This window comes from Hippopotamus amphibius, chromosome 13, assembly GCF_030028045.1.
Source record: "Hippopotamus amphibius kiboko isolate mHipAmp2 chromosome 13, mHipAmp2.hap2, whole genome shotgun sequence".
Lineage (NCBI taxonomy): Eukaryota > Metazoa > Chordata > Mammalia > Artiodactyla > Hippopotamidae > Hippopotamus > Hippopotamus amphibius.
In genome coordinates, this window is record NC_080198.1 from 97,270,166 (window position 1) to 97,295,431 (window position 25,266).

General features: G+C 40.9%; 1 protein-coding gene across 7 annotated transcripts in view; it reads left to right on the forward strand.

The window, feature by feature from the left end:
* CC2D2A (coiled-coil and C2 domain containing 2A) overlaps window positions 1-25,266 on the forward strand; it is a 125,780-nt gene that overhangs the window by 14,903 nt on the left and 85,611 nt on the right. For all 7 annotated transcript variants that reach the window (XR_009048752.1, XR_009048751.1, XR_009048753.1 and 4 more), the window contains 4 exons: window positions 16,216-16,304; window positions 16,634-16,735; window positions 21,575-21,676; window positions 22,430-22,606. Coding sequence is in view for 3 of the 7 variants with exons in the window: in XM_057705476.1 (XP_057561459.1) it covers window positions 16,216-16,304; window positions 16,634-16,735; window positions 21,575-21,676; window positions 22,430-22,606 (470 nt within the window). In the remaining 4 variants the exon portion in view is untranslated. The remainder of the gene's footprint in view (window positions 1-16,215; window positions 16,305-16,633; window positions 16,736-21,574; window positions 21,677-22,429; window positions 22,607-25,266) is intronic.

Here is a 25,266-nt window from a genome sequence, read left to right on the forward strand (position 1 = left end):
GGGGACTGGGGACCAGGCTGGTGGTGGGAGGGATGGGAAGAAGTGATGGGATCTGGGAATCTGGAAGGTAGAACCAATAAGGTTTATTGCTGAGTGGGGAAGGATGACTCCCGGCTTTTTGACTTAAGCAACTGGGGAACTGGAAGTGCCATTTACAGAGAGAGGAAAGATGGCAGAAAGGACAGGTTTGGGGGCAGAAATCAGGAAAGGGCATGCCAGGTTGGAGATGCCTATTTGATACCCAAGTGGAGATGGATAGAGAGATCTGGAGGTCAGGGGAGACATGGAGGCGGGAGAGGCCTCTGCAGACGTTCTATCCGAAATAACACTTCCCCACTCCATCACCTACTCTGTCCTCACTCCTGGTTCTATTCCCCTTTAAAGTAGCACCCATCACCCCCGGCTTACTCCTGTAGGACAGAAGCTACCTGAGAACAGGACTTTGTCTTCTCCATTCACTGCTAAACCCTAATCCCACTGCCTAGAGCAATACTTAGTCTATGGTAGCTCAATACATGTTGGACAGCTGTGACCCAGGCATAGCAGCCAACGCTTCAGACTGGGTGCGGCCCTCTCAGGTTTCATGGCCTTGAGGCAGAATCAGTTGACTGAAGAGGCTGCAGTGATGCTGAACCGGCCAAGGTCACACGAGAATCTTCTACACTCTCCCCCACATCCTTGCTGTAAGAACACAGGGAGTGGAGAACATGGTTCTGCAGTGAGATCAAGCAAGCTGCTTGCTTTCTAGTGAAAGGAATTTTCATCACCCAAGCACATTTCCTCCTCGACCACTTATTATTTTTTCTCCAGCAAAACTGGAAACATAACTTTATTTCCTCTACTGACAACATTTCAGCTCATCTATTAAGGCTTAATGTGTATGCTTTGATATTCTCAAAGTAACTCAGATGTCACCAAGGCAATTGCCAAGTTATTATGATCCTAAACATAATACCCTCGGGGGCCTCTATTTTTCATTGTGAAAATTCAAACATGCACAGAAATAAAAAATCCAGTGAACTTCATCCTGTCCAAGGAGTAACAAGACTTTGCCACACTTTTTTCTTTTTTGTCTTTCCCAGAATATTTTAATTGTAAAAACACATAAAATTTTCCATTGTAATCTTTAAATGTACAGTTCAGTAGACTTAACTATATGCACAGTGTTGTGCACTAGATCTCCAGAATTACTTCATTTTGTAAAACTGAAATGCTACCCCTATTAAACAGTAACTCCCCATTTTTCCTCCCCTCGGCCCCTGGCAACCACCATTCTACTCTCTGTGTCTATGAATTTGATTACTTTAGATGCCTCATATAAGTAGAATCACACAGTCTTTGTCTTTGTGACTGACTAGTTTCACGTAGCATCAAGTCTGCAAGTTTCATCCATATTGTAGCCTGTGACAGAAATCCCTTCCCTTTTAAGGCTGAATAATATCCCATATATAGACCACATTGTTTATCCATTTATCCTTCGTGAACATCTGGGTTGCTTCTACCTCTTGACTTGCTAATAATGCTGCTTTCAATATGAACATACAAATACCTCTTCAAGATCCTGCTTTTAATTCTTTCGGATACGTACAAAGACGTGCGATAGCTGGTTCCTATGGTATTTCTATCTTGAGTTTTTTGAGAAACCATTATACTGCTTTCCATAGTGGGTGCACCAAAATTCTACATTCCCACAAAGAATACACAAAGATTCCAGTTTCTCCACGTCCTTCCCAACAGTTGTTATTTTCCGTTTGTTTGGGGTTCTTTTTTTATAGCAGTCACCCTAATGGGTATGAGGTGCTATCTCATTGTGATTTTGATTTGCATTTCTCTGGATTGTAGTGATGTTGACCATCTTTTCTTATGCTTGTTAACCATTTGTGTATCATATTTGGAGAAATGTCTACCTTTTTCCATTTTCTAATCAAATTATTTGTTTTCATTATTGTTGAGTTGTGGGAGTTCTTTATATGTTCTGGGTAATAATCCCTTATCAGATATATAATTTGCAAATATTTTCTCCCATTCCATAATTTGTCTTTATAGTCTGTTGAGTGTGTCCTTTGATGCAAAGACGTTTTCAAGTTTGAGGCAGTCCCATTTGTCTGTTTTTGCTTTTGTTGCCTGTGCTTTTGGTGTCACATCCAAGAAATCGTTTCCAAACTCAACGTCATGAAGATTCCCTCTGTGTTTTATTCTAGAAGTTTTAAAATTTTAGGTCTTACATTTAGGTCTTTAATCCATTTTGGGTTTATTTGTGTAAGGTAAGGGTCAACTTTATTCTTTTGAATGTGGACAGCCAGTTTCCCAACACCATTTATTGAAGATACTGTCTTTTCTCCATTAAGTGGCTTTGGCATCCTTGTTGAGGATTGTTTGACCACATATGCAAGGTTTTATTTCTGGGATCTCTGTTCTATCCCATTGATCTCTATGCCTGTCTTTATGCCAGTACCACACTGTTTTAATTGCTGTAATATGTTTTGAAATCAGGAAGTCTGAGCCTCCAACTTTGTTCTACTTTTTAAAAATTGATTTGGCTATTCCAGGGTCCATTAATATTCCATATGAGTTTTAGGATGAATTTTTCTTTTTATGAGAAAAATGCCACTGAGATTGTGATAGGGATTGCATTAAATCTGTTGATTGCCTTGGGTAGTATTGACATTTTAACAATATTGTTTTCTAATCTATGAACATGGTATAGCTTTCCATTTGTTTGTGTCTTCTTTAATTTCTTTCAGCAGTGTTTCATAGTTTACAGTGTACAAGTCTTTTGCCTCTTTGGTTAAGTTTATTCCTAAGTGTTTTATTCTTTTCATGCTATTGTAAATGGAATTGTTTTCTTAACTTCCTTTTCACATGTTTCATTGTTAGTGTATAGAAACACAACTGATTTTTGAATATTGATTTCCTATGCTGCAACTTTGCTGAATTTGCTTATTGGTTTTGACAATTTGTGTGTGTGTGTGTGTGTGTGTGTAGATCTTGAGAGTTTTCTCTATGTAAGACCATGTCACCTGCAAACAGAAGTAATTTTACTCCTTTCCCAATTTGGATGCCTTTTGTAACTTTTTCTTCCTGTCTTAGTCTTTTTGCTCTGTTAATATAAGATATTATAGACTGGGTAGTTTATAAGCAGCAGAAATTTATTCTCACAGTTCTGGAGCCTGAGAAGTCCAAGATAAAGGCACCAGCAGATTTGGTGTCTGATAGGGAGAGCCTGTTTTTTGTTCGTAAGTGGCTGTCTTCTTGCTGTGTTCTCACATGGTAGAAGGGGCAAGGGAGCTCTCTGGGGTCTTTTTCATAAAGGCACTAATCCCATTCATAAAAGTTCCACCCTCATGACCTTATCACCTCTCAAAAGCCCCATCTTCAAATACCATCACACTTGGGCTTAAACTTGAACATATCAATTTTGGAAAGACACAAACATTCAGTCTGTAGCACTTGCCTAATTGCTCTGGCTTGGATTTCCAGTACTATGTTGAATAGAAGTAAAGAGGGGGACATCCCTGCCTTGTTCCTGATCTTAGAAGATATGCTTTCAATTTCCCACCACTGAGTATGTGGGCCTTTCATATACGGCCTTCACCATGTTGAAGTAATTTCCTTCTGTTCCTAGTTTGTTGAATGTTTTTTATCATGAAAGGATGTTGAATTTTGTCAAATGCTTTTTCTGTATCAATTGAGATGCTCATGTGGTTTTTGTCCTTTGTTCTGTTAATGAGATGTATTACATCGATTGATTTTCATAGGTTGAACTATCCTGGCTCCGCCCCAGCCAACTTGGGCTAGGACTAATAAATGGTTCAAGAGGCTGTTTCTCACGACCAATTTATAAATACTACTTACCTACATTTTTCTAGGCAAAACCTCAGATTCGGTGGTTTCCCTATTCCAAACCAGAACTTTTTGCTAGGAAGGCTGTGAAACTTTTAAAGCTCATATGATTTCATTGTATTTTTCTTCACTAAGCACTTATTGGTTTATCTGAGGCATCCTCTTCTCCCCCAGAGAGAGAGACAGAGAGAGAAGGAAGGAAGGGAAGGAGGAAAGAAGGAAGGAAGGAAGGAAAAGAAAGAAGAAAGGAAGGAAGGAAGAAGGAAAGAAGAAAGAAAGAAAGAGAGAGAGAGAGGGAGAGAAAGAAAGAAAGAAAGAAAAGAAAGAAAGAAAGAAAGAAAGAAAGAAAGAAAGAAAGAAAGAAAGAAAGAAAGGAAAGAAAGAAAGAAAGAAAGAAAGAAAGAAAGAGAGAGAGAGAAAAAGAAAGAGAGAGAAAGGAAGAAAGAAAAGGAAAGAGACAAACAGATGATAAATCTGACAACCTTGAACTCTGAGAGCTTAATACCATGTTCTGAGCCATACAGCAAGCTTTCTGATAAGATTTCCATCAAGATTCCTCATTCTCTTTCTTACTCATACCCCATTATGTTGCCCAAGATTAAGAGACATAAACAGCATTTCAAGTCATCAAACATTCCTTGAAACCCATAGAAACTGACATCGGACTCACTACTACCTGTTACTACTTTCGGTCATGGGACGCTGAGCAGCAGCCTAGTCTCCCTCAACCACAGGAGCCTCGTTTATATCGATAAAAACGAGGATCATAAAAGCCTTGGCTTCGTGCAGCTGTTATGACAGTGAAATCAGATGATACCCAGAAGGCACCCCGCAGAGGGTCTGGCTCACACATAGTTGCCTTCTCCAGCTGGAAGAAGAACTTGATGCTAAAAAACTAACAAAAATAATTACCTCTTTTGAGCATTATGATACGGCTGGCACTACGCTGAGGTCGTTACATGCATTACTTTCCTCGGAACAGCCCTGTCATCAGGCGTTGCTTTATAATTTAGGAAACTAAGCTTCAGAGAGAACCAACAGCTAGAGGTGGAGGAGCCAGAACTCACACTCCACCCTGCAGACCTCAGGAACCTGTGTTCTCTTTATTTTTTTATTTTTTTTTAATTTATTTTATTTACGTATAGTTGATTTATAATGTGTTAATTTCTGCTGTACAGTAAAGTGATTGTCGTACATATATAAGTATATATATTCTTTTTCATATTCTTTTCCATTATGGTTTATCACAGGATATTGAATATAGTTCCCTCAGATTATCATACTAAGAGAGCCTGCGTCCTTAGTTGCTGCACTACAGCATCATTCTACACTGGCAAGTCTTAGCTCTGATTGGTCTTTAAAGATAATGGTTTACAGTTGCCCAGGAAAGATACAGTGCTCCTTGCATGTTACCCACAGCCATGCTCTGGTTTCTGTATGCTCACGACTACACCCTTACCATGCCCACCACATCTTCCAACCAAACCTGCTCACCTGAATCTAAATCTTTAAGTCCCTCTTGATGGTTCATTCCCCAAACCTCTCCTGGGTCTGGCTTGTCACTCAGTGCTACCACCCCAGCTTTTGACCTTGAACCCATGACCCCCTCTATACTATAGCATTCCTACAGGGCTCAAAGTGCTGTCAAGTCCTGACTGTATTCAAATACTCAGATACCAGCACCCTTGATGATATGGCCTCCCCCACTGCACCAGGCACATGCCCAGAGGGGCCACCTCCCTGATGAATGGCAGCATAAACCCATGCACTGAAAGCTTTGGCTTCTAATCTGCTATTCAAACATATGCATAGTCATGACATTCCAAATACAGAAAGCGTTTCACTAGCAGGAACTTCGTTCCAAATCAAATAAACATCTAGGAAAAAAGTACACACATTTCCCCCACGATTCCAACTTGCACCATCTCTTAAGGGAGGAACCATTGAAAGTTAAGTAGTTTCTTATGAACGTAAATTTCTTCATCACTGACATCTGTTTTCCATTCATTTCGTGTTAGTTTCTCTGATTAAAGCATCATTTCAGAGCCAATTTCTCAGTATTGGTTGAAAATGAAGTTCAGAATCTGGTGAAATTGGATGCAAATGAAAGCAAAGAGATCATTTATTTTAGGCATACTTTTTAAAAGTCACCAAGATCTGGAGAGACTGACCCAGGAAACAAATATTACAAAGTGCAGTATAAGACAACAGGAGAACCGCCCAAAGAAGCTGGTCTTGGGAGTTACCTTGGAGCCCAGCAGGAAAGAACGTTCTAGTCAGAGGGTGCCCACTGGGGAACGTAGGAAATGTCAAAAGTTCATCAGCTCTGGAGTTTACAACCTCGTGTGGTACTGGGGGGACCGAATTACAGTTTAAGTAAAATATTTATCTAAGTAAAAATAAATCATACGCTGTATTGGATGAAATTTTTTTCTGGATATTATAATGTTTGACATCTTTCAAAAAAGACGCCATCTGTCATCTCAAGACCTTAAATTCTATTGTATAGATTTTGTACATATAACTTATCAGTCCCCAACTTTTATCCCCAATCCGGGCCTCTTTTATACTAAATGTGCAGCTACCTACTCAACACCCATTTTTGCGTATCACATAAGACACAGCATGTTTTTTTCTTTAAGAACTTTTATTGAGATACAATTGACATACAATAAACTGCGTATATTTAAAGTGTACAATTTTGTATTTTTTTCTTGTTAGTAGTGTATATATGGCAATCCCAATCCCCCAATTCATCCCCTCCCAGCTCCCCCTTCTCCCCCCCTTCTTTCCCCATTGGTGTCCATATGTTTGTTCTCAACATCTGTGTCTCTCTTTCTGCCTTACAAACTGGAGACAACCTGCATTTTTAATAGATTTCTTGAAGTATAATTTGTATAACATAAAATTCACCCTTTGTAAGTATACGAGTCAATGATTTTTAGTAAATTTGTAGACCTGTGCAACCATCACCAAAATCCAGTTTTACAACATCTTCATTGCCCCAAAAAGTTCCCTCATGTGTGCTTACAGCCTCTCCCTAGACAAACACTGATTTGTTTTATATTCCTATAAATATGCCTTTTCTAGACATTTCACGCGGATAGAATCAGACAACATGTAGTGTTTTGGGTCTGACTTCTCTCACTTAGCATAATGCTTTTTGACATGTAGAAGCATTGTAGCATATACGCACATTTTTTTCCTTTTTACTGCTGAATTATATTCCATCATATGGGTATATGACATTTTATTCATTCATTCACCTGTTGAATATTTGGATTATTTCCAGTTTGGGCCTATTATAAATAATGCTTCTATGAACTGGTCACATGATAAGTGTATATTCTTTTAAAAATCTACTACTCATTATTTTTTATAATTTATTTATTTACTTATCAGCTGTGTTGGGTCTTCGTTGCTGTGTGCAGGCTTTCTCTAGTTGCTGCGAGCAGGAGCTACTCTTCGTTATGGTGCATGGGCTTCTCATTGTGTTGGCTTCTCTTGTTGCGGAGAACAGGATCTAGGCATGTGGGCTTCAGTAGTTGCAGCACGTGGGCTCAGTAGTTGTGGCACACAGGCTTAGTTACTCCGTGGCATGTGGGATCTTCCCGGGCCAGGGCTCAAACCCGTGTCCCCTGCAGGTGGATTCGTAACCACTGCGCCACCAGGGAAGTCCTGATAGGTGTATATTTAACTTTGCAAGAAAGTGCTAATCTGTTTTACAAACTGGTGGTATCATTTTACTCTCCTGTCAACAGTTTGCAAGAGTTTCAGTTTCTCCACTTCCTTGCCAACAATTGATATTATCTGTCTTCAATTTTAGCATTTATAATGTGTGTACAGTGGTATTTCATTGTGCTTTTAACTTGTATTTCCCTAGTGATTCATGATATGGAGTATTTTTTCATATGCTCATTAGTTATTTGTATATCATCTTAGTACAATGTCAATTTAAATTTTTACACATGAATTGGATTCTTCGTCTTACTGTGAAATTGTAAGTGTTCTCTATATATTCTGGATACAAGTATTTTATCAGGTATATAATTTGCAAATATTTTCTTCAAGTAAATGTCTAATCTTTTTATTTTCTTGGTGTCTTTTGAAGTACAAAAGGTTTTCATCTTGGTGGAGTCAAATTTATCACTTTTCTTCCATGATGGATTGCATCTAAAAATTCTTTGCCCAACCCAAGGTCATGAACATTTTCTCCTATATTTTCTTCTGGAAGTTTTCTGATTTTAGCTCTTACATTTAGTTAGGTCCATGATCTATTTTGAGACAACCCAAATTTTACTCGACTGAAACTGAGCTTCTGATCTCCTTCTTCCAACCCTAACCCGTTTCTCCTACAAAAATCTTCCAATTTCAGAAGCTTTACATACTGTTTCTCCTCTTGGAAGTCTGTGAAGCTTGTTAAAAGATGTCATGAGGGTAAGGAAATCCTTGTCATTCCCATTTCACTAAATAGACATTTCATTTTTTCTGTTGCTTGGATCAGAAACTTATAGCCATCCTTAACTCTTGTCTTTCTATGTACCGACTTCCAGTCTATCGATAAGTCCTGTTTGCTGTACTTCAGAATAGATGGAAAATATGACCATTGCTCACTTCCTCCCCCACTACCATCCTGATCCAGGCTGTCTTCAACTCTTATCTAAAGTGTTGCAATTATTTTAAAAAGTGTTGCAAAAGCCTCCTAACTGATGTCCCTGCTCCTATTCTCACCCTCCATTCTCACCCCAGCAGCTAGAGTGGTCTTATAAAAGTCAGGTCACATTACTCTGCTCTTCAAATCCTCCGATGGTTCTCAACTGACTCAGAGTTAAAGTCAAGTTCTGCAGAATGACATACACAGTTTGTCTCCCCCGTATCTCTATGACCTGATATCCTGGATTCCATCTCCTACCCCTCATGGCTCCCCTTTCCGCTCTAGTCTCACATTAGGATGGCCCTGCCTCAGAGTCTTTGCACCAGATGTGACTGATAGCTAAAATGCCCATCCCCCAGCTACCCACCTGACTTGACCCCTCGTTTCCTTCCCCTGCTCCAATGTCACCTTGAAAGTCTTGCTTGGCCTCCCCACACTACAACACACGCCTTCCTCCTGGCCCTCCTTATCCCTAAACCAGCTCTGTTTGTCTCCATACACCTACCCCTGTCTGACATACTCCATATACTACTTTGTTGTTTATCTTCCCCACAAGCAAACACACTCCAGGAAGGTGGGGATATTTGTTTTGTTCACTGTTCTATCCTTACTGCCTTGTACACACAATAGGTGCTCAATAAAAATTTCTTAGTTGAATGCTTGAACTAGATTCTCTAACTTAGCACTTCTAAGAGTGGGTTGAGTAGAACATATACTAGTATCCTGTTAGAGATGAACTCCCACAAAAATATTCCAAGTTCAGAAGCTTTCCCTATTGTTTCCCCTCTTAAGGGCTTGAGAAGCTTGTTCTGAGACCACTCACGGTTACCCTGGCATCTCCCACCCAGTACCTGGCCCTCCTGGTGCTGTGGATGTTTTTTCCACTCTGCCCAAGGCAATGTGGAAGTCTCAACCCAAGGCACAATTGTCATATCAAAGTATATCTACTATGTTCTTTACCACTTTTCAGAGTCTCAGTTCTGTTTGAGACCCCCTTGCCCTGTTCCATCACCACGGTCATGCTGGAGCACAGGGACAAACGGAAGGGCTGGCCAAGACTTGTCTTGTCCAGACTGATGGTCCCTGTCTCAGGCGACTCCAGCTGCTATAAGGAAATACCATAGACTGATGGCTTGAACAGCAGACATTGAGTTCTCATGGTTCTAGAGGCTGGGAGTCTAAATCAAGGTGTAGGATGATTCCATTCCTAGTGAGAGGCCTCTCCTGGCTGGCCAATGGCCCTTCTCACTGTGTCCTCATGTGGTGGAGAGAGAGAGAGCTCTGGTCTCTCTTCCTCTTCTTATAGGGAAACTAATCACATCATGAGGACCCCACTCTGAATGACCTCATCTAAACCTATTTACCTCCCAAAGGTCCCGCCTCCAAATACCATCACATTGGGGGGTAGGGCTTCAACGTGGGAACTTGTGGGGGACAAAAACAGTCAGTCCATAATAATCTCCAAGCCTGGGAGGTGTGCTGAAGCACAAAGAAGCAGGAAAGGGCAGCAGGCAGAGCCGAAATCCTGAGGTCCAAGCCCCCCGGGTCAGAGACTTAGATGCAAGAATAAGGATCTGAGTTTTCAGTTAATATAAAATAAAAATGTTAATGGGACTTTGAAAGAAAGAACCGGAAAACAAGAAATTGACCAAAGAAACCCCTGCAGACCCTCAACATGTGTGAACTTTCAGTAGCGCTGGGTTCCCCAGGGCAGAGCCCACTGTTCTCAGCCTGTTTTTGGTGGGGTGTTTTTTTTTTTTTTTGGTTTTTGGTTTTTGGTTGTGTTTTGTGGCATCGGTTGGCATTTATTATTTTTTTCTTCAGATCTTTATTGGAGTGTAAGTGCTTTACAATGTTGTACCAGTTTCCACTGTACAACAAAGTGAATCAGCTGTATTTATACATATATCCCCATATCCCCTCCCTCTTGAGCCTCCCTCCCACCCTCCCTATCCCACCCCTCTAGGTCATCACTGATCTCCCTTTGTTATGCAGCATCTTCCCACTAGCCATCTATTTTACATTTGGTAGTGTATACATGTCAATGCTGCTCTCTCACTTCATCCCAGCTTCTGTCCCGCCCCTCCCACCCTGCCCCTTGTCCTCAAGTCCATTCTTTACATCTGCATCTTTATTCTTGCCCTGCCACTGGGTTCATCAGTACCACTTTTTTTAGGTTCCATATATATGCGTTAGCATATGGTATTTGTTTTTCTCTTTCTGACTTACTTCACTCTGTATGACAGACTCTAGGTCCATCCACCTCACCGCAAATAACTTAATTTCGTTCCTTTTTATGTCTTAGCCTGTTTTGACTTCCATTTTGTGTAGTAAAATTTTCACAAATGATACTCATCTGTTTAATGAAATTAGAAAATCAGGAGAAGGAAATAGAAGAAAGTCAGCACCCACATTCTTACACCCTAGTGACGATCACCACTAACCCCAGGCCCTTTTCCAGTGCTGGGTTTTCCTGCCTGACAGCTGAAGAAGTCTTGTGTTGGCTGAAAGGATATCCCAAACTCTTAACATCCACGTGAAGTAGGTTAGAAGTTGGGGATGGTCCAACTGGTTGTCTCACTCATTACGTTTTTCCTCTCAAGGCTTTACGATGATGGCCTCTGCTTCCCTCCAGTTTTTCCTACTGAAATCGAGCTGGCTTCCATCCTATGCTCTCCCTACCCCTAAACTCCATATTTACATCCTACCCCTGGAATTTTACAACAGTGGGAAATGATTTCTGATGGGAGAAGAGAAGCAAGAGTGTAAAGGCGGTTCAGGCCAGTGCTCTCCCAACCCTTTTGTCCATGATCTCCTGTAAGAATGATGCTTGTATGTAAGTTGCCATCAAAAGTTTCCATCATGCTTTTAAATATTTGCAAAAGATCTGACTGATGGCATGTTGTAAATATTAATGTTTTAGAATAAAACTGTTAGGTCCCTCTTAAAGCATCCAAAGGAATCTAAATGGCACAGTGATTTAAGAACCACTATCCTCTGTTTCAAAAATAATAAACCAGCTCTCCCCCAACAGTTGGAAATTTCACATCATTCCCTTTTCTTCCCCAACGGCTTCATTCCATTTCCCCCACAGAATTTAAAATATATTTCTATGCTTAAAAATTTTGTATTGCTTTCCATCTTAACAAATTGAATTTCTGATTGAGTTATTTATTATCAACATCAATAATGCACAACTGATGAAGACAGAAAGGCTCTGTAAAATTTGGTCCGTATGTATTAATCATAAAAAGTAAAATAAATACATAAAAGCTTTTAGAACCGCATTCTTTAACTGGAGTAGAAAGGTAGAAGAGGGAGGTAATTAAACAAGAATCATAGGCACGGTCACCTATTCAACAATCTGTGAGTTCAGATAGTACTAACCCAAATCCAAGCCAAGCGAGTCATTCCTCAGTAACCACAGGGACTGGTTCCAAGACCCCACCCACCCCCCCACCCTGCCCGATGGGTAGCAAAATCCATCGATGCTCAGGTCCCTTATATAAAATGGCATAGAATTTGCATATAACCTACACACATCATCCTGTATACTTTAAATGATCTCTTGATTATTAATCATACTTAATACAATGTAAATGCTATGTAAATAGTTGCTGGTTTGCAGCAAATTCAAGTCTTGCTTTTTGAAAATTTCTTGAACTTTTTTCAAATATTTTGTATCCATGGCTGCTTGAACCAGCAGAACCTGTGGACTCAAAGGGCCGGCTGAACCGTATTTCTTATTTTATGTCAAGTCCTTGGAAAGTCCTTGTACACCCCAGGGTATAAAGAGAGCTCTGGTCTGAGCAGTGCAAGTCACAGAACAAATGGCCTATCAAGATGTGTGGGAATGTCTGTAAAAGGAAGGGAAAGAGGGGAGCACCTCCAGATGGTGGAGTAAAGACTTTAGGAAATGACTTCTCCATTAAAAAACAAAACAAAACAAAAACAAACAAAAAAAACCTGTCACTCAGGAACAGTAGATGAGAAGACTGGAAAATTATTTCAAAGTGCAATGCCTATTTTATTAGAAGATAGTTGTGTTTTCTGAGAGGTCAAGTATAATGGAAGTGCTTTAAAGAAAAATGGACCATGGTCACCATTTGGTGAAGTCTGTAAGGAGAGAGAAGTGGGGTGCAGTGAGTATAGGTGCCAGGAAAAAGAGCACAGAGAAGATCTGGAAGCCACTTGCAAACACGAGGCTGATGAAGCTTTGGGATTCACAGGTTTGCTGGGCAGCCAGTGCAGCGTTGAGGAATATGTAATTTCTGCTGCCTCTGATGAAAAGCATCACATGGTCAAGGAAATCCGTATTTCACACTAATCGACATTATGTATATATTTCTAATGGAATGTCTTGAAATTCTCTCGTTATCCGTAAGATCTTGCGTGGCCTTGAATCAAATGTTTAATAATATAAAAAATCATTTTCATTGCACTCTTGGATGCTGTGGATACTTTGTCCGTGCCAGGTTTTGTTAGCTGTGTCACAGAGCCTCTTTAGTACATGTGAAATCAGACCCTTCCTGAAGTTTGGCAAATCACTTCTTATCCCCAGGACGAACAGAGACAGTTTGGGACCACATAGCTGATTAGTCATGTAGTGGAGTAACTGACAATAAGGGAGAAAAATGTCATATGAGGACTGTCTTAGTGTTTCTAGCTGTTTACAGAAACTCCGTTTGAAAAAAAAAAAAGAAACTCCGTTTGCTATAGTCTACCAATATAAAAATGAAATTCCTTAAGCCCTATTAGCTATTGTGTCAAAGGGAGTGAACTGGTACACTTGGTTTCCATGGCTATTATGGTACTAATATTACCTTTAAAAAAAAAGAAAGTTGTCATCTGATTTCATCCAAATGAGAATAACATTTATTTTGTTTGAAATCCCTCTTTGAGTATAGTGTCTCTCACACCTTCACGGTTCCTTCATGTGTTTTCCCTCACTGATTTAGTGCTACAAGGTGCCAGGTACAGATGTCACCAACACGGTCCTTGCCTTCAAGCAGGTCACATGCTAGCTGGGAAAATAACACCTCACCATCTAGCTGTACAGATCAGATTTGGAAATCTTTATACCCTCCAAATGTCTTTCGCTAATATGGAGTTTTTAAAAAATCAGGCAAGCACTACATTTTACCACTTCAGAATTTCTCAAGGTTTTTAAAACTAATGCTAAAGAAGCCCCATCAGTTTCTTTATTCAGAAGAGAGATGTTTAAATAAAATATCTTGTCTCTCTTTAAAGAATAATTCATAAAATTATTCTAATGAGCTCCATGTAGGCAGTAGCTATTTTAAGTCAATTTGAAAAACTAGATCCCTTTTTTTAAAAAAAAGAGGAGGGGGAGTAAATAAACAAGATGTTTTTTCAAGTTCAAAGACTGCTTGTTAACTATAAAAGGGCTGCTCTCTGGGGGCAGAAGCAAAGAGATGATTGGCCACAGAACAGGATGGACAAAGCCCCAAGGGGTCCAGTCTAGAAGCCCTTCTTTATCCACCCAGGTGGTCCACACACACTTAGTGACACTCACCTGTGCCCACCCTCTGTGTCTGGGGACCATAGAATCTTTGGGAGGAAGGAGGTACTACTCATCAAATAAGCACACAAATATATAAATTCATACCATGACAAATGTGAGACAGGAGAAGTCTTGGGACTTTGACATGGGGATATGATCTACCAAGGGTAGATGATTTTTAAAATGGTAAATAATGATCTGATTTTTTAAGTGAGCTGAAAACAATGCCAAAGGCTTTCTTCTAGCTGATGGAGAGTCTTCTAAAGAACTTGAACCTCAACCCGCACGTGCAAGACGATGATCTTGGCTATGATTATTTCAGGCCTTCATACAGGCATTGAGGAAGTGGCATGGTTGGCACCTGATAAAGGAGGATTTTACGTCTTTTTTGACACAAAAGGAAGCCCAGCCTCGGCACTGAGTGGCCAGGTTGCAGGAATAGCTCGGAAGCCCAGGATCGCGCGTCTGTGCAAGCAGAGGCGCAGGGGCCAGCACAGTGGCTTCTGCCCGTCATCTCCTCCTCTCGCTGCCATGATTCCTTCTATCTGCTAATAAAGCATCTTGCCTTCTCTTTCTTTCACTTGTTGACCTTCCTCCCTTAATAGTGCCAATGGCTACCGGGTCAGCCGCCTCCCCTGCACTCTCTTCCTTGGGAAAGGTTTTCTCAAAACCTCAGCATCACCCCGGTAGGAATGCTTCCTAACTCTTCATCCTGGAGTCTGGACCCCTTCCTGGAGCTCAGGGTGCACGACAAGCACACATTTCCAAATCCTTCCAGCACCGCAGACTCATTCCAGCTGCAAACTGGTCCCCCTTCTCCCCAGTATCTCCCAGGCTGACTTCCCTCCTGTTTTCTCTTTCTTTCTTAGGAGCCCCAAACCTGTACTTACCTCAGTCAAAACCTCAGACACCTTCACCTTCTGTTTCTTGCTCTACACCGGGGGTCCTCCAACTTGCACGTGCCTTTAAACCACCAAGATGGCGGCTCTACCCCCAGAATCTGATTCGGTGGGTCTGCCTGGGGCCTGGCCTGAGACTTTGCCTGTCCACCAAGTGCCCAGGAGATGCTGCTACTGCTGGGAGAACGAGTGCCCCACCTCCCCTTTGTCACTCGGAACCACCGTATCGTCTTTCTTGTGTCCCCTTCTCAATTATTCCCACCTACTCCCTCTTTATTATCTCATCAGGGCATCCCAGCTGGGGTCCCTGGTTCCTCCACCCCAACCATTTGGTGCCTGCAGCCCCAGGTGCAGCTTCAGAACATGCTGCTTCACTTCCTCCTCTCCCCGAATCCTTCAAGACATCCCCATCACATGGAGAATATGTTCCAGACTCCTTCATGTGACATCAGAGGCTCCCCATAACTTCATCCCAAACTCATTCAGCAATCTTATCTTCTACTTCATCCTGGTAGAGCCCCTCTGCTCCAAGCATGGTAACATTCTGTTCTCCCAAACACTTTGCTGTATGTCCACCTCTTTCATAATGGTGTAGAGCATTTGGGACCAAATCCCAAGCATTCCACCTCCTAGGTGTGCAATCTTATAATGCCAGTCACTTATCACAGAAGCCATCAGAGTCTTCATCTCTAAGATGCCTGGTGGTCCCTCCTAGAAGGGATGGCTTAAGATTGATGAGAAGTTGCATTCAACACGTGATCATAGGGCCCGACACGTAACAGCTGAACATTTCATGATATTTATGTATAGGTTTAATAATATGTACAAAATATATGCTGTCTGTATGAGATAGCCCAGGGCTATGGCCTGGGCCTGTGTAGAAAATGTTTCGCTGATTGAAGTTATTAGCACTGTTGAAAGCTGAACCCTGAAATCAATAGCCGTCCATCCATCCAACAAGCCTGTTTCTCAAATCAACAAATTCGAGAACCTCTTCCCAGTGGTAATTGAATTGGTAAGTGTGTCTGTGCCTTGAATAGTCAAGTGTCATTTGTTTTACTCTTAGTTAAGTCAATGTGACAGCCCTTATAGGACCGAGGTTTTCACTGTTCCTCTTAAAGAAGCCAAGACGTGTCCTTATTACATCAAATGGACAGTTGCCAGCATTATCTCATGAATGCTATGTGAAGTTCTAAATTTGCAAAATAAAATTACATTTTCTTGCTAATTTTTAATACAATCTTCCCTTTGGAAAAAAAAATGTGTTTTAAAGTAATTTTCTTGTATTGTTTTAGGCTTACCTCCAATTCCTTCAGCTTCCAGAACAGGCTTTGCAGAATTTTCCATGAGAGAACGCATGAGGGAGAAATTACAGGCTGCAAGGGTGAGAAAACCACAGGAATATTTTGTTTGGTGCTGATTGCAGTGCTTCCGGTCTTGTGTAGCTTGCTTTGTTTGCTCAAAACTGCATGGATTTTAATACCATTAAATTTGTTTTTCATGTTCTAAATGTTAATGTGGTATTTAACACTGGCACACATGAAAATTATACTTAAGAAGAATTTGACATCCTTTCTTCTAAACCATTGTTCTTATCTCTTAAAGAAGTATAATGTGTATTTTTTACTGATTTATTTTCTCCTAAGATGGTGACTGAGGTTTTCATAGCATCACTGACTTTATGTAGCAATAATTTTCTGTTTGACTTTTTAGTCCAAAGCAGAAAGTGCATTGCTGCAGGAAATTCCCACTCCTCGGCCCAGGCGCTTACGAAGTCCCAGTGAGAAAGAATTGGAGACTGAATTTGGCACGGAGGTGAGAAATGGGGATCCCTACTTGGTGACCAAAGACAGTGAAGTAGAATATAAATTTTCCAGCAAAAGTTCTAGAAGAGAGCTATGCACAGAGGAGGTGTTAAATGCTTGTTATTAATAGTAATAGCTACTATTTCTAGAGTGCTACTTGGTTCCAGGCATTTTACCAAGGTCTTCCCCATGTTATCACACGCCCTTATTCCAACACCCCTATGAGGTGGAAACTATTATTTTCATTCACATGTGACTTATGAGGTTCAGAGAGGACACAAAGCTCTCCCCGGGTCACAGAGCATGTGTGTGGAGGAGTCAGGATTTGACCCAGATCTATCCTATTCTCAGTCTATCTCAAGAGTCAGCAATGCTGGGTCCATGAATATAGCTGGGAAAGAGAGAAAGAGATAAGAATAGACTCTGATCTGATCGTGGGGGCCTTGAGTGTTACTCTAAGGAGCCCTGGTGGTTTTTTACAAGCCATGGAAAGCAATTGACAATAGGATTGGGAGGTGCTTTGAATGCACTGGGTTGATTTTGTGTGAATCTGAGATGCTGGTGAGGCATCACAACATGTGCTCCCCTGGAGATGCACATGGAGGAAGGGACCTGGCCTGGAGAAACAGATTTCAGAAGCGTTTCTACTGTGGTGAGTTCTGAAGTTTTGAGAGTGCCTTTGCTTCCTGAGGGAAAGAAGACCGAATGAAGATGGTCTTATACTTGGAGAAAAACTGAGAGTAAAGGCCCATGAAGCAGAGAGGAAGCCAGTAAAAGACAGAAAGACGTATTAGGGGTGTAGCTGAGGGACAAGCACGTAACAGGGTAGGAAAAGGAGCGGAAAGAACCGAGCAAATGGCTCAATGAAGTGTTTGCAAGTCTAATCCAATGGTTCATCGTTTTTAAAGTCCAAGCTTTAGCGATATTTCTGAAACACAACCACTGATTTCTTAGATGATGCCTTTTCTTTTTCTATGATGAGATGTTATGAAATGTTACCTATATTCATCCCAAACAAGCCAGAGATTGCGTGATAACAAGGAAAGTTGCAGCCATGCTAAAGAGTTGTTGGAACACTCAGTCAGTCCCCTAAAATGGCTTCATGACAACTTGCTACTCCATTCTACTGAGGACACTTTTCTTGTTCTTTAATTCGAGTTTATTTTCTTCCATAAGAAAATAATTTTTTTTAATTTTCTTAACACTTTGGCGTTTCGAAGGAAACCGTCAAGAAAGTGAAAAGACAACACACAGAATGGGAGAAATGATTTGCAAATCATGTATCTTGATTATCTGCATATCATGACCAAATGGAGAATATATAAAAATCTCAGGTATCTGCAAGGCAATCCGGATCGTAAGAGCCATACCTGTAACAGCCGTAATTCTAAAATATTGGAAAATAAAGAAAAAGTCCCTAAAATCCCATCACTGTGATATAAACACTTTGGTTGTTTCGGTAGGTGTGTGAGTCTCGGCTTGTGGTCAAGTGGGCCAAGTGATGGGAGGGTCTGGTCCCACGTATCTGTCCTTGTTGTACCTTCTGACAGATAATCAATTCACACAATCATGGTAGCTCTCACTTGTCCATGGGCCAGGAATGTGACATCCAAGTCACATGGGACGTTTTAGAAGTTTAGTGACTAAAAATATACTCCCTTGGCTCGCAGGTATTTATTTCTCCTTGTGAGCAGGACCTTGACCTGTATGTCATAGCCCATACGCCCTAAGAGCCGCCCTGTGGTTTTGAGGCAAACATCAGCTGCCTTGTCCTTAGACCTGACCTCAGGTTGCTCAGGGAGCATTCACAAGCACATGTCTTCATGGATATACCTCAACCCAGAGGGAATATCAAAAAAGTGGTCTCTTCATATCCTGCGGAGCAAAGAGCAGAGCACACGAGGAACCGAGACGCTGGCCCTCAGCTGCCCAGCGTGAAGTGCTGGCCTTCTCACTCACCAGCTGTGTGACCTTGGATGTGTCCCTTATCTACTCTCTGGAAAGTAGGGAAGCTCCTAGAACCCAATCCTTGGTATCGTGTGGAGGGTTAACTGAGCACGTACACGTTAACAGTGTTTCAAACAGTGCCCGGCACGTGGTAAGCCCTCTCTCTGCAAGTACTAGCTAGTGTTAGAGGCTGTAGACTCAGAGGGAAAAGGAGAAACCAGTTGGGAATACTTGGATGGGGAATCCAAATTCATCAACACAAACTTGTGCTTAATACTCATTTGCAGTTCTCTTTATTTTATACTCAGCAGACGTGATAAGAGAACAAAGCCAAATGCAAATCTCCAAGAACAGGTCAACATCAAAGCGGAAATAACACAGAACATTTGACTCCTTGGTCTCCGCTAGACACAACCAAAATGTCTCTATTTTGTGCGCCTGGTTCACTGTCCCAGGTGACCCAAGTTCTGATCCTTTGACACACTCGACCTATCACCCAGCCAGCATCTGCAGGAGACTCCTTCCTGCCAGGTGTCCAGTGGGCTCTGAACACACAGAGATGAGTCACCGCCTACTCTCAAGGATCCCAGTAGGGATGACAGACGGGTTAGCAGATGATGGGTGTATAGGGTGGTTAAGATCTGTTGTGGGCGCCATTAGGAGCTCATAGAAAGGGCACTTACCTTGGAGTCAGGTTATGTAAAAATTGAGGTGTCTTGGCTTAGGCAATGGTTTCCTATCTCTGACTCCAAAGCACAAGTGGCAAAAGAATAAATAGATACACGGGACTTCATCAAAATTAAAAACTTTTGCACTTCAAAGGAAACCATCAAGAAAGTGAAAAGACAACACACAGAATGGGAGAAATTATTTGCAAATTATATATCTTGATTAGTATCATGACTGATATCAAGAATATATAAAAATCTGAGGTATCTGCAAGACAATCCAGATTAGGATGTCTTTTAGGAAATTAAAAACATTGGTTAGCAGTTTAGAAGAGAGATCAGGGCTAGAACTAGTATATGTTGTAATTATGGTATGGTAAAAGTAGTGAGACTTGAGATTGTCTAGTTCAAGCTAGAAGAGGGCCATAGAGCCTTCTTGGAGGATACAACAAATTCAAGGGTGAGAAAGAATTCCTCGCTGGAGACATGAACATATCATGACAGACACTCAGCTGAAATTGAATGTCATTATTACTGTAAGCTTAGATGAAGATATTATAGATAATAGTTCTTTAGAATTTAATTCTGCACACTCAATCACTTTAAATATATTTAATGGCTTTTAATATGCTAATATAATTTACTTTTAAATACTTTTAGATTTTAATAAAAATTAAATTACAAGCTTTTTGATCAAGTCCATAAGTATCATAATACAACTGTCAATATTCTAATAAAAGACACCAAATGAAATTATATTTTCTGAACTTAATAGCCTCTGTGCCAAGCAAGTATAGAAAGAGATGGGAAGAAACAAAAAGAATAAAATGCTAATCTCCACATACACACATTTGCCACGTGGAATTTAACCTACTTACTTTATTTTCTAAACGGCTAGTATTAGACTTTCTGCCTGGTCTCTTGTTTTACTGTCACCATCTTTACAGGTCTCTAAAAGCCAAGGCTTGCATACTCAGAGTCCAGCTGCTCTTCTCTCTCATTGTTTGACCCCTTGACCTTTTTTCATACCTATCGGTCTCTCTTGTGGGCTACGGGAGGAGGGGGATTCTGAAGCAGGTAGGAGCAGAATGGCATCCTCAACAGTGGATAAGAAAGGTTTAGCTTTGTTTTATGAGAAAACTAAGCCTGGCAGATCCTGGGAAAGCCTTCCTGACCTAGCATAGGAATCTGATCTTTAGTCTACACTAATTTTTAAATTTTTTATCCTTACACTAAGTAATACTTATCTGCTTCTTTCCTCACCTTCAAAAACACCATTTAAAATTCTATAATTTACCAAGACAAATAATAACTCTTTGCATTGCACTGTGAAATGTATTCATTAGCACAGCTTCGACTTTTGTATAATTGAGTACTAGTGCATAGCTTTTTAACCTTATACTGCAAAATAAGAAAATGGAGGAAAAGCGTAGAATTTGGCATACTTTGGAATTGTATGCATTCTCTTGTTATTGTGATAGATTACAATAGATTACACCCAACTGATGCCCTCATTTTTATTCTGGCCCTTGCTGGACATCTAGCTGCATTTAAGTGAAATTTTATAGTACTTTATCTTAGCTGTTCCAAGTATTTCCAGCTTTCATCACAGAGGTGTCTCTGGATAAATGCCTGGGAAGACTCAGCCATTCTGAGATTTACATAAAACTGGAAAGGCCAGGGCCTGGGGCAACCCTTGCCCACTTGGACTTATTTATCATCAAATATCATTGATGTGCCTTAGAGGGCCAGGGCAGGGAGGGTAGGAGGGAGTCACGGGAGGGAGGGGATATGGGGATATATGTATACATACAGCTGATTCACTTTTGTGTACCTCAAAAGCTGGTACAAGAGTGTAAAGCAATTATATCCCAATAAAGAGCTTAAAAATATATATATCATTGATAGTTTTCCTCATGGACTGTTTGGAAATGATCCTCTGGGAGCTGAATAATCTATTGATCTATAGGATGAAATAACACTTTGCATTTTCGGGTTTATTGACTATACGATTTTACGTTTCTGTAGTCTTGAAAGAGGCAGAGCTGAGCAAGAAACTATTTGGCCACCTTAACTTTCAAATATATTTGAGATTTGTAAATATTTCATTCCTTAGAAATGGTGAGATGCATCAGCGGTCAGAAGACAAGGCTTTTGAAAGTTAATGCTGGTTTTAGAACATCCGTAGTTTCTTGATTACATGGTATATCTATCATTTTTTTCCACTCATATAGCCCCATAGGGAGGTACAAAGGACTCAACAAGAAGATGACGCCCAAGGTTACTCAAGAGTAAAGTTCCAGGATTCTGTACGAAAAATCAAGTCTAAACGCCCGGTGAGAAATCCTGTCTTTTTAAATCATGTTTGTTTTAAATCATGCACTCTTTAAATCACGTATTTTGCTGATTCGTTTGTGTTTTTCAAAAATATCCAATGAGAGATGATTATACACATAAGCTGACTCCTACTGCATGGTGTATGCAAGAAAAAAAGTATGAGAAATGATTCCTGCCTTTGAAATCCTAGAATCACATGGCAAGATTAGACTGTTGCCTACTTTGGGGAAGGGAAATGCATGGAGGGGCGGGAAATGCATGGAGGGGCAGGAAATGCTCATGATAAGATTGCTTGTTCAGCCGTGAAGGTGCACCAGCTTTTATCATGGGAAAAAAGGGGGATACTAACTCAAGAAGAATTAAACCCCCAAAATGGTCTTTTTTTAAAAAATAGTTTTTAACAAACCCTGCATTTGCTCATAATTAAAAGTAGCTCAGGACTGGCCAGTAAAACACTGAATCCACTATTTGGCATTTTAATCATCTTTTCTAAAGTTTTCACTGCTGTAAATAATATATTTATGTGCTTGTAGGAAGGTATGTAGTTGCTGATTTATAAAAAAGTAACTCACTAAAGTTATTTGACTAAGGAGGCCTATTGTACCTGTTAAAGTTCATTACCTTCAATAAAGGTAATACGCTTAGGAAGCCTAGAATGTGCCTGAGGCTCTTAGCATCCAGCCAGCTGTCAGTGAACTGTGTGGAGCTTAGCTTAGATAATCTGAAATGTATTGCTTGCTGCCTCTCTGTAGGTTCCACCCGGCTTCCCTTCTGCCGAGGAAGCCTATAACTTCTTTACTTTCAACTTTGATCCCGAACCAGAAGAATCAGAGGAAAAACCAAAAGCAAAGAGTAGACATGGAACTAACCAAGAGGAGAAGGAAGGAGAGGAAGAAGAGCCACCTATGCAAGAAGGAGTAAACAAAACGGTATTTAGTATTAGGATGGTAATGAGGAGAGGGATGATGGTGGTGATGGTGGTGATGATGGTATTGGCGGTGATGGTGGTGGTGATGATGGTGGTGATGGTGGTGGTGGTGGTGATGGTGATGATATCCTAGCCACGAAGAAAGCGGCTGTGGACAAACCCACCACCACCACACAGAATAATTCATCCATGTCCTAGTTGAAAGCAGTATGAATACTAGGTTCACATTACTGTCTGTAGCCCTCAAGTTTACCCCATAATTTGGGGAGTGAGGGCCTTAATTAAATCTGACCATCCTTCTCTTGTGGAAAAAAAAAGCAGAACAAAGTGGTTTGCTGATTTTTCTTGCTAGACTCCACACAAGGATTAGTATTTGGGACTTCCCTGGTGGTGTAGTGGTTAAGAATTCACCTGCCAATGCAGGGGACACGGGTTCGAGCCCTGGTCCAGGAGGATCCCAGATGCCACAGAGTAACTAAGCCCATGCGCCACAACTACTGAGCCTGTGCTCTAGAGCCCTCGAGCCACAACTACTGAGTCCATGTGCTGCAACTACTGAAGCCTGCCTGCCTAGAGCCCATGCTCCGAAACAAGAAAAGCCACCACAAGGAGAAGCCCGAGCACCACAACTAAGAGTAGCCCCTGCTCTTCGCAGCTAAAGAAAGCCCTTTTGCAGCAACGAAGACCCAGTGCAGCCAAAAAAAAAAAACAAAGGATTAGTAGTCATTATTCATTTCAAGTACAAAATGTTTGCCTCTCCAAGGCAAATGAAACCTAGCTCTCTGTCTCCCCACAATCTTATAGGCGAACAGCTTTTTATGGCCCATATCACACCCAAGCAACAACTCAGATTCCATAACTGTGGGTGTGATGTGTGAAATCAAAGAAAACACACCATTAAACAATGGGCAAAGTACTGGAACAGTCATATCGCCAAGAAAGATATACAAATGGCCAAGTATATTAAAAGATGCTTAACACACTAATCATTAGGGAAATACAAAACAAAACCATGATGAGATACCACATTACACAATTTAGAATGATTATTACAAGATAGATAGATAGATGATGATAGATAGATAGATAGATAGATAGATAGATAGATGATAGACAGATGAAGGAAGGAAGGAAGGAAGGTAGGTGATGGTGATGCAAAGTGGTGAAGTTGCTATGAAAAAGTCTAGTGGTTTATCAGAAGTTTAAACATAGAACTATCATATGACCCAGCAATCCCACTTCTGGGTATATACCCAAAAGAATTGAAAGCAGATTATTTATACACTCATGTTGATAGAAGCATTATTTGCAATAGTCAAAAGTGAAAGCAATCTAACTGCCCATCAACAGATGAAAGGATAAATAAAATACGGTATATACAAGAGAACATCGAAAGGAAGGAAATTCTGATATATGCTAAACACCGATGAACCTGGAAGACATTATGCTAAGTGAAATAGCCAGTTACAAGAGGACAATATTTTGTGATCCCACTTTCGTGAGGTACCTAGAGTTATCAAGTTCATGGAGAAAGACAGTAGAATGGTGGTTGCCAGGGGCTGGAGGAGGAGGAAATGGGGAGTTATTGTTTGATGGGGATGGAGTTGCAGTTGGAGAAGATGAAAAGTTTTGGAGGTGGATGGTGACAATGATTGCATGACCATGTAACTATACTTCATGCCACAGAACTGTACACTTAAACACGATTAAAATGATAAATTTTATGTTACTTATATTTTACCACATTAAAAAACAAAAAACACACCAGAATGTTTCAGAATTTGCACAGTTGGCCAATTTCTGTGCTTAACTTAGTCACCTCCCTCGAAAAATTACTCCCAGAAATGGAATTTCTTAACCCAGCTCTATGAAAGCTTGGGGATACTTCGGTGTGTCCTGTGATAATTGTTTTACAAATCCATATCCAGCTAATTCTGTCTCAGGATCTCTCATGAGGTTGCAGATAGAGGGCCAAGGCTGCGTTTATCTAAAGGCTTGACTCAGTCAGGAGGGTTTGCCTCCGAGCTGGCCCACCCACCTGCCCAGCAAGTGCTGGTTGTGGGCTGGAGGCTCAGTTTCAAACCTCCCCATAAAGCTGCCCGAGTGTCCTCATGACATGACAGCCAGTTTCCCCAAAGCAAGCGATTCAGGGTGTCTTTTATGACCTAGTCTCAGACACGACATACCCGAACTCCTATTCAACTCACAGAAGCAAGTCATTAAGTCCAGCCCACGTATTGATAGAAAGGGAGGAGAACCAGGCTCGCTTTTGGAAGGCAGTACTGTCCGCACATTCGTGGGCTTCTCAAATCAGGACACCTCTCTCCAAAAGCCACGTCTCCCTCCTTTTGCATGTTTCTCCGTGGAAACTCTGTGTTTCTAAAACTACCCTTTTTTTTTTTTTTTTTTTTTTTACATTTTAAAGCTGTTTGTTGGAATATAATTGCTTTACACTGTTGTGCCAGTTTTTGCTGTACAACACAGTGAATCATCTGTATTTGTACATATATCTCCATATCCCCTCCCTCCCGCGATTCCCTTGCACCCTCCCTATCCCATCCCTCCAAGTCATCGCCCATCATCAAATTGATCTCCCTGTTTTATGCAGCAGTTTCCCCCAGCTATCTGTAAAACTACCCTTTTGAATCATGCATACTTTGA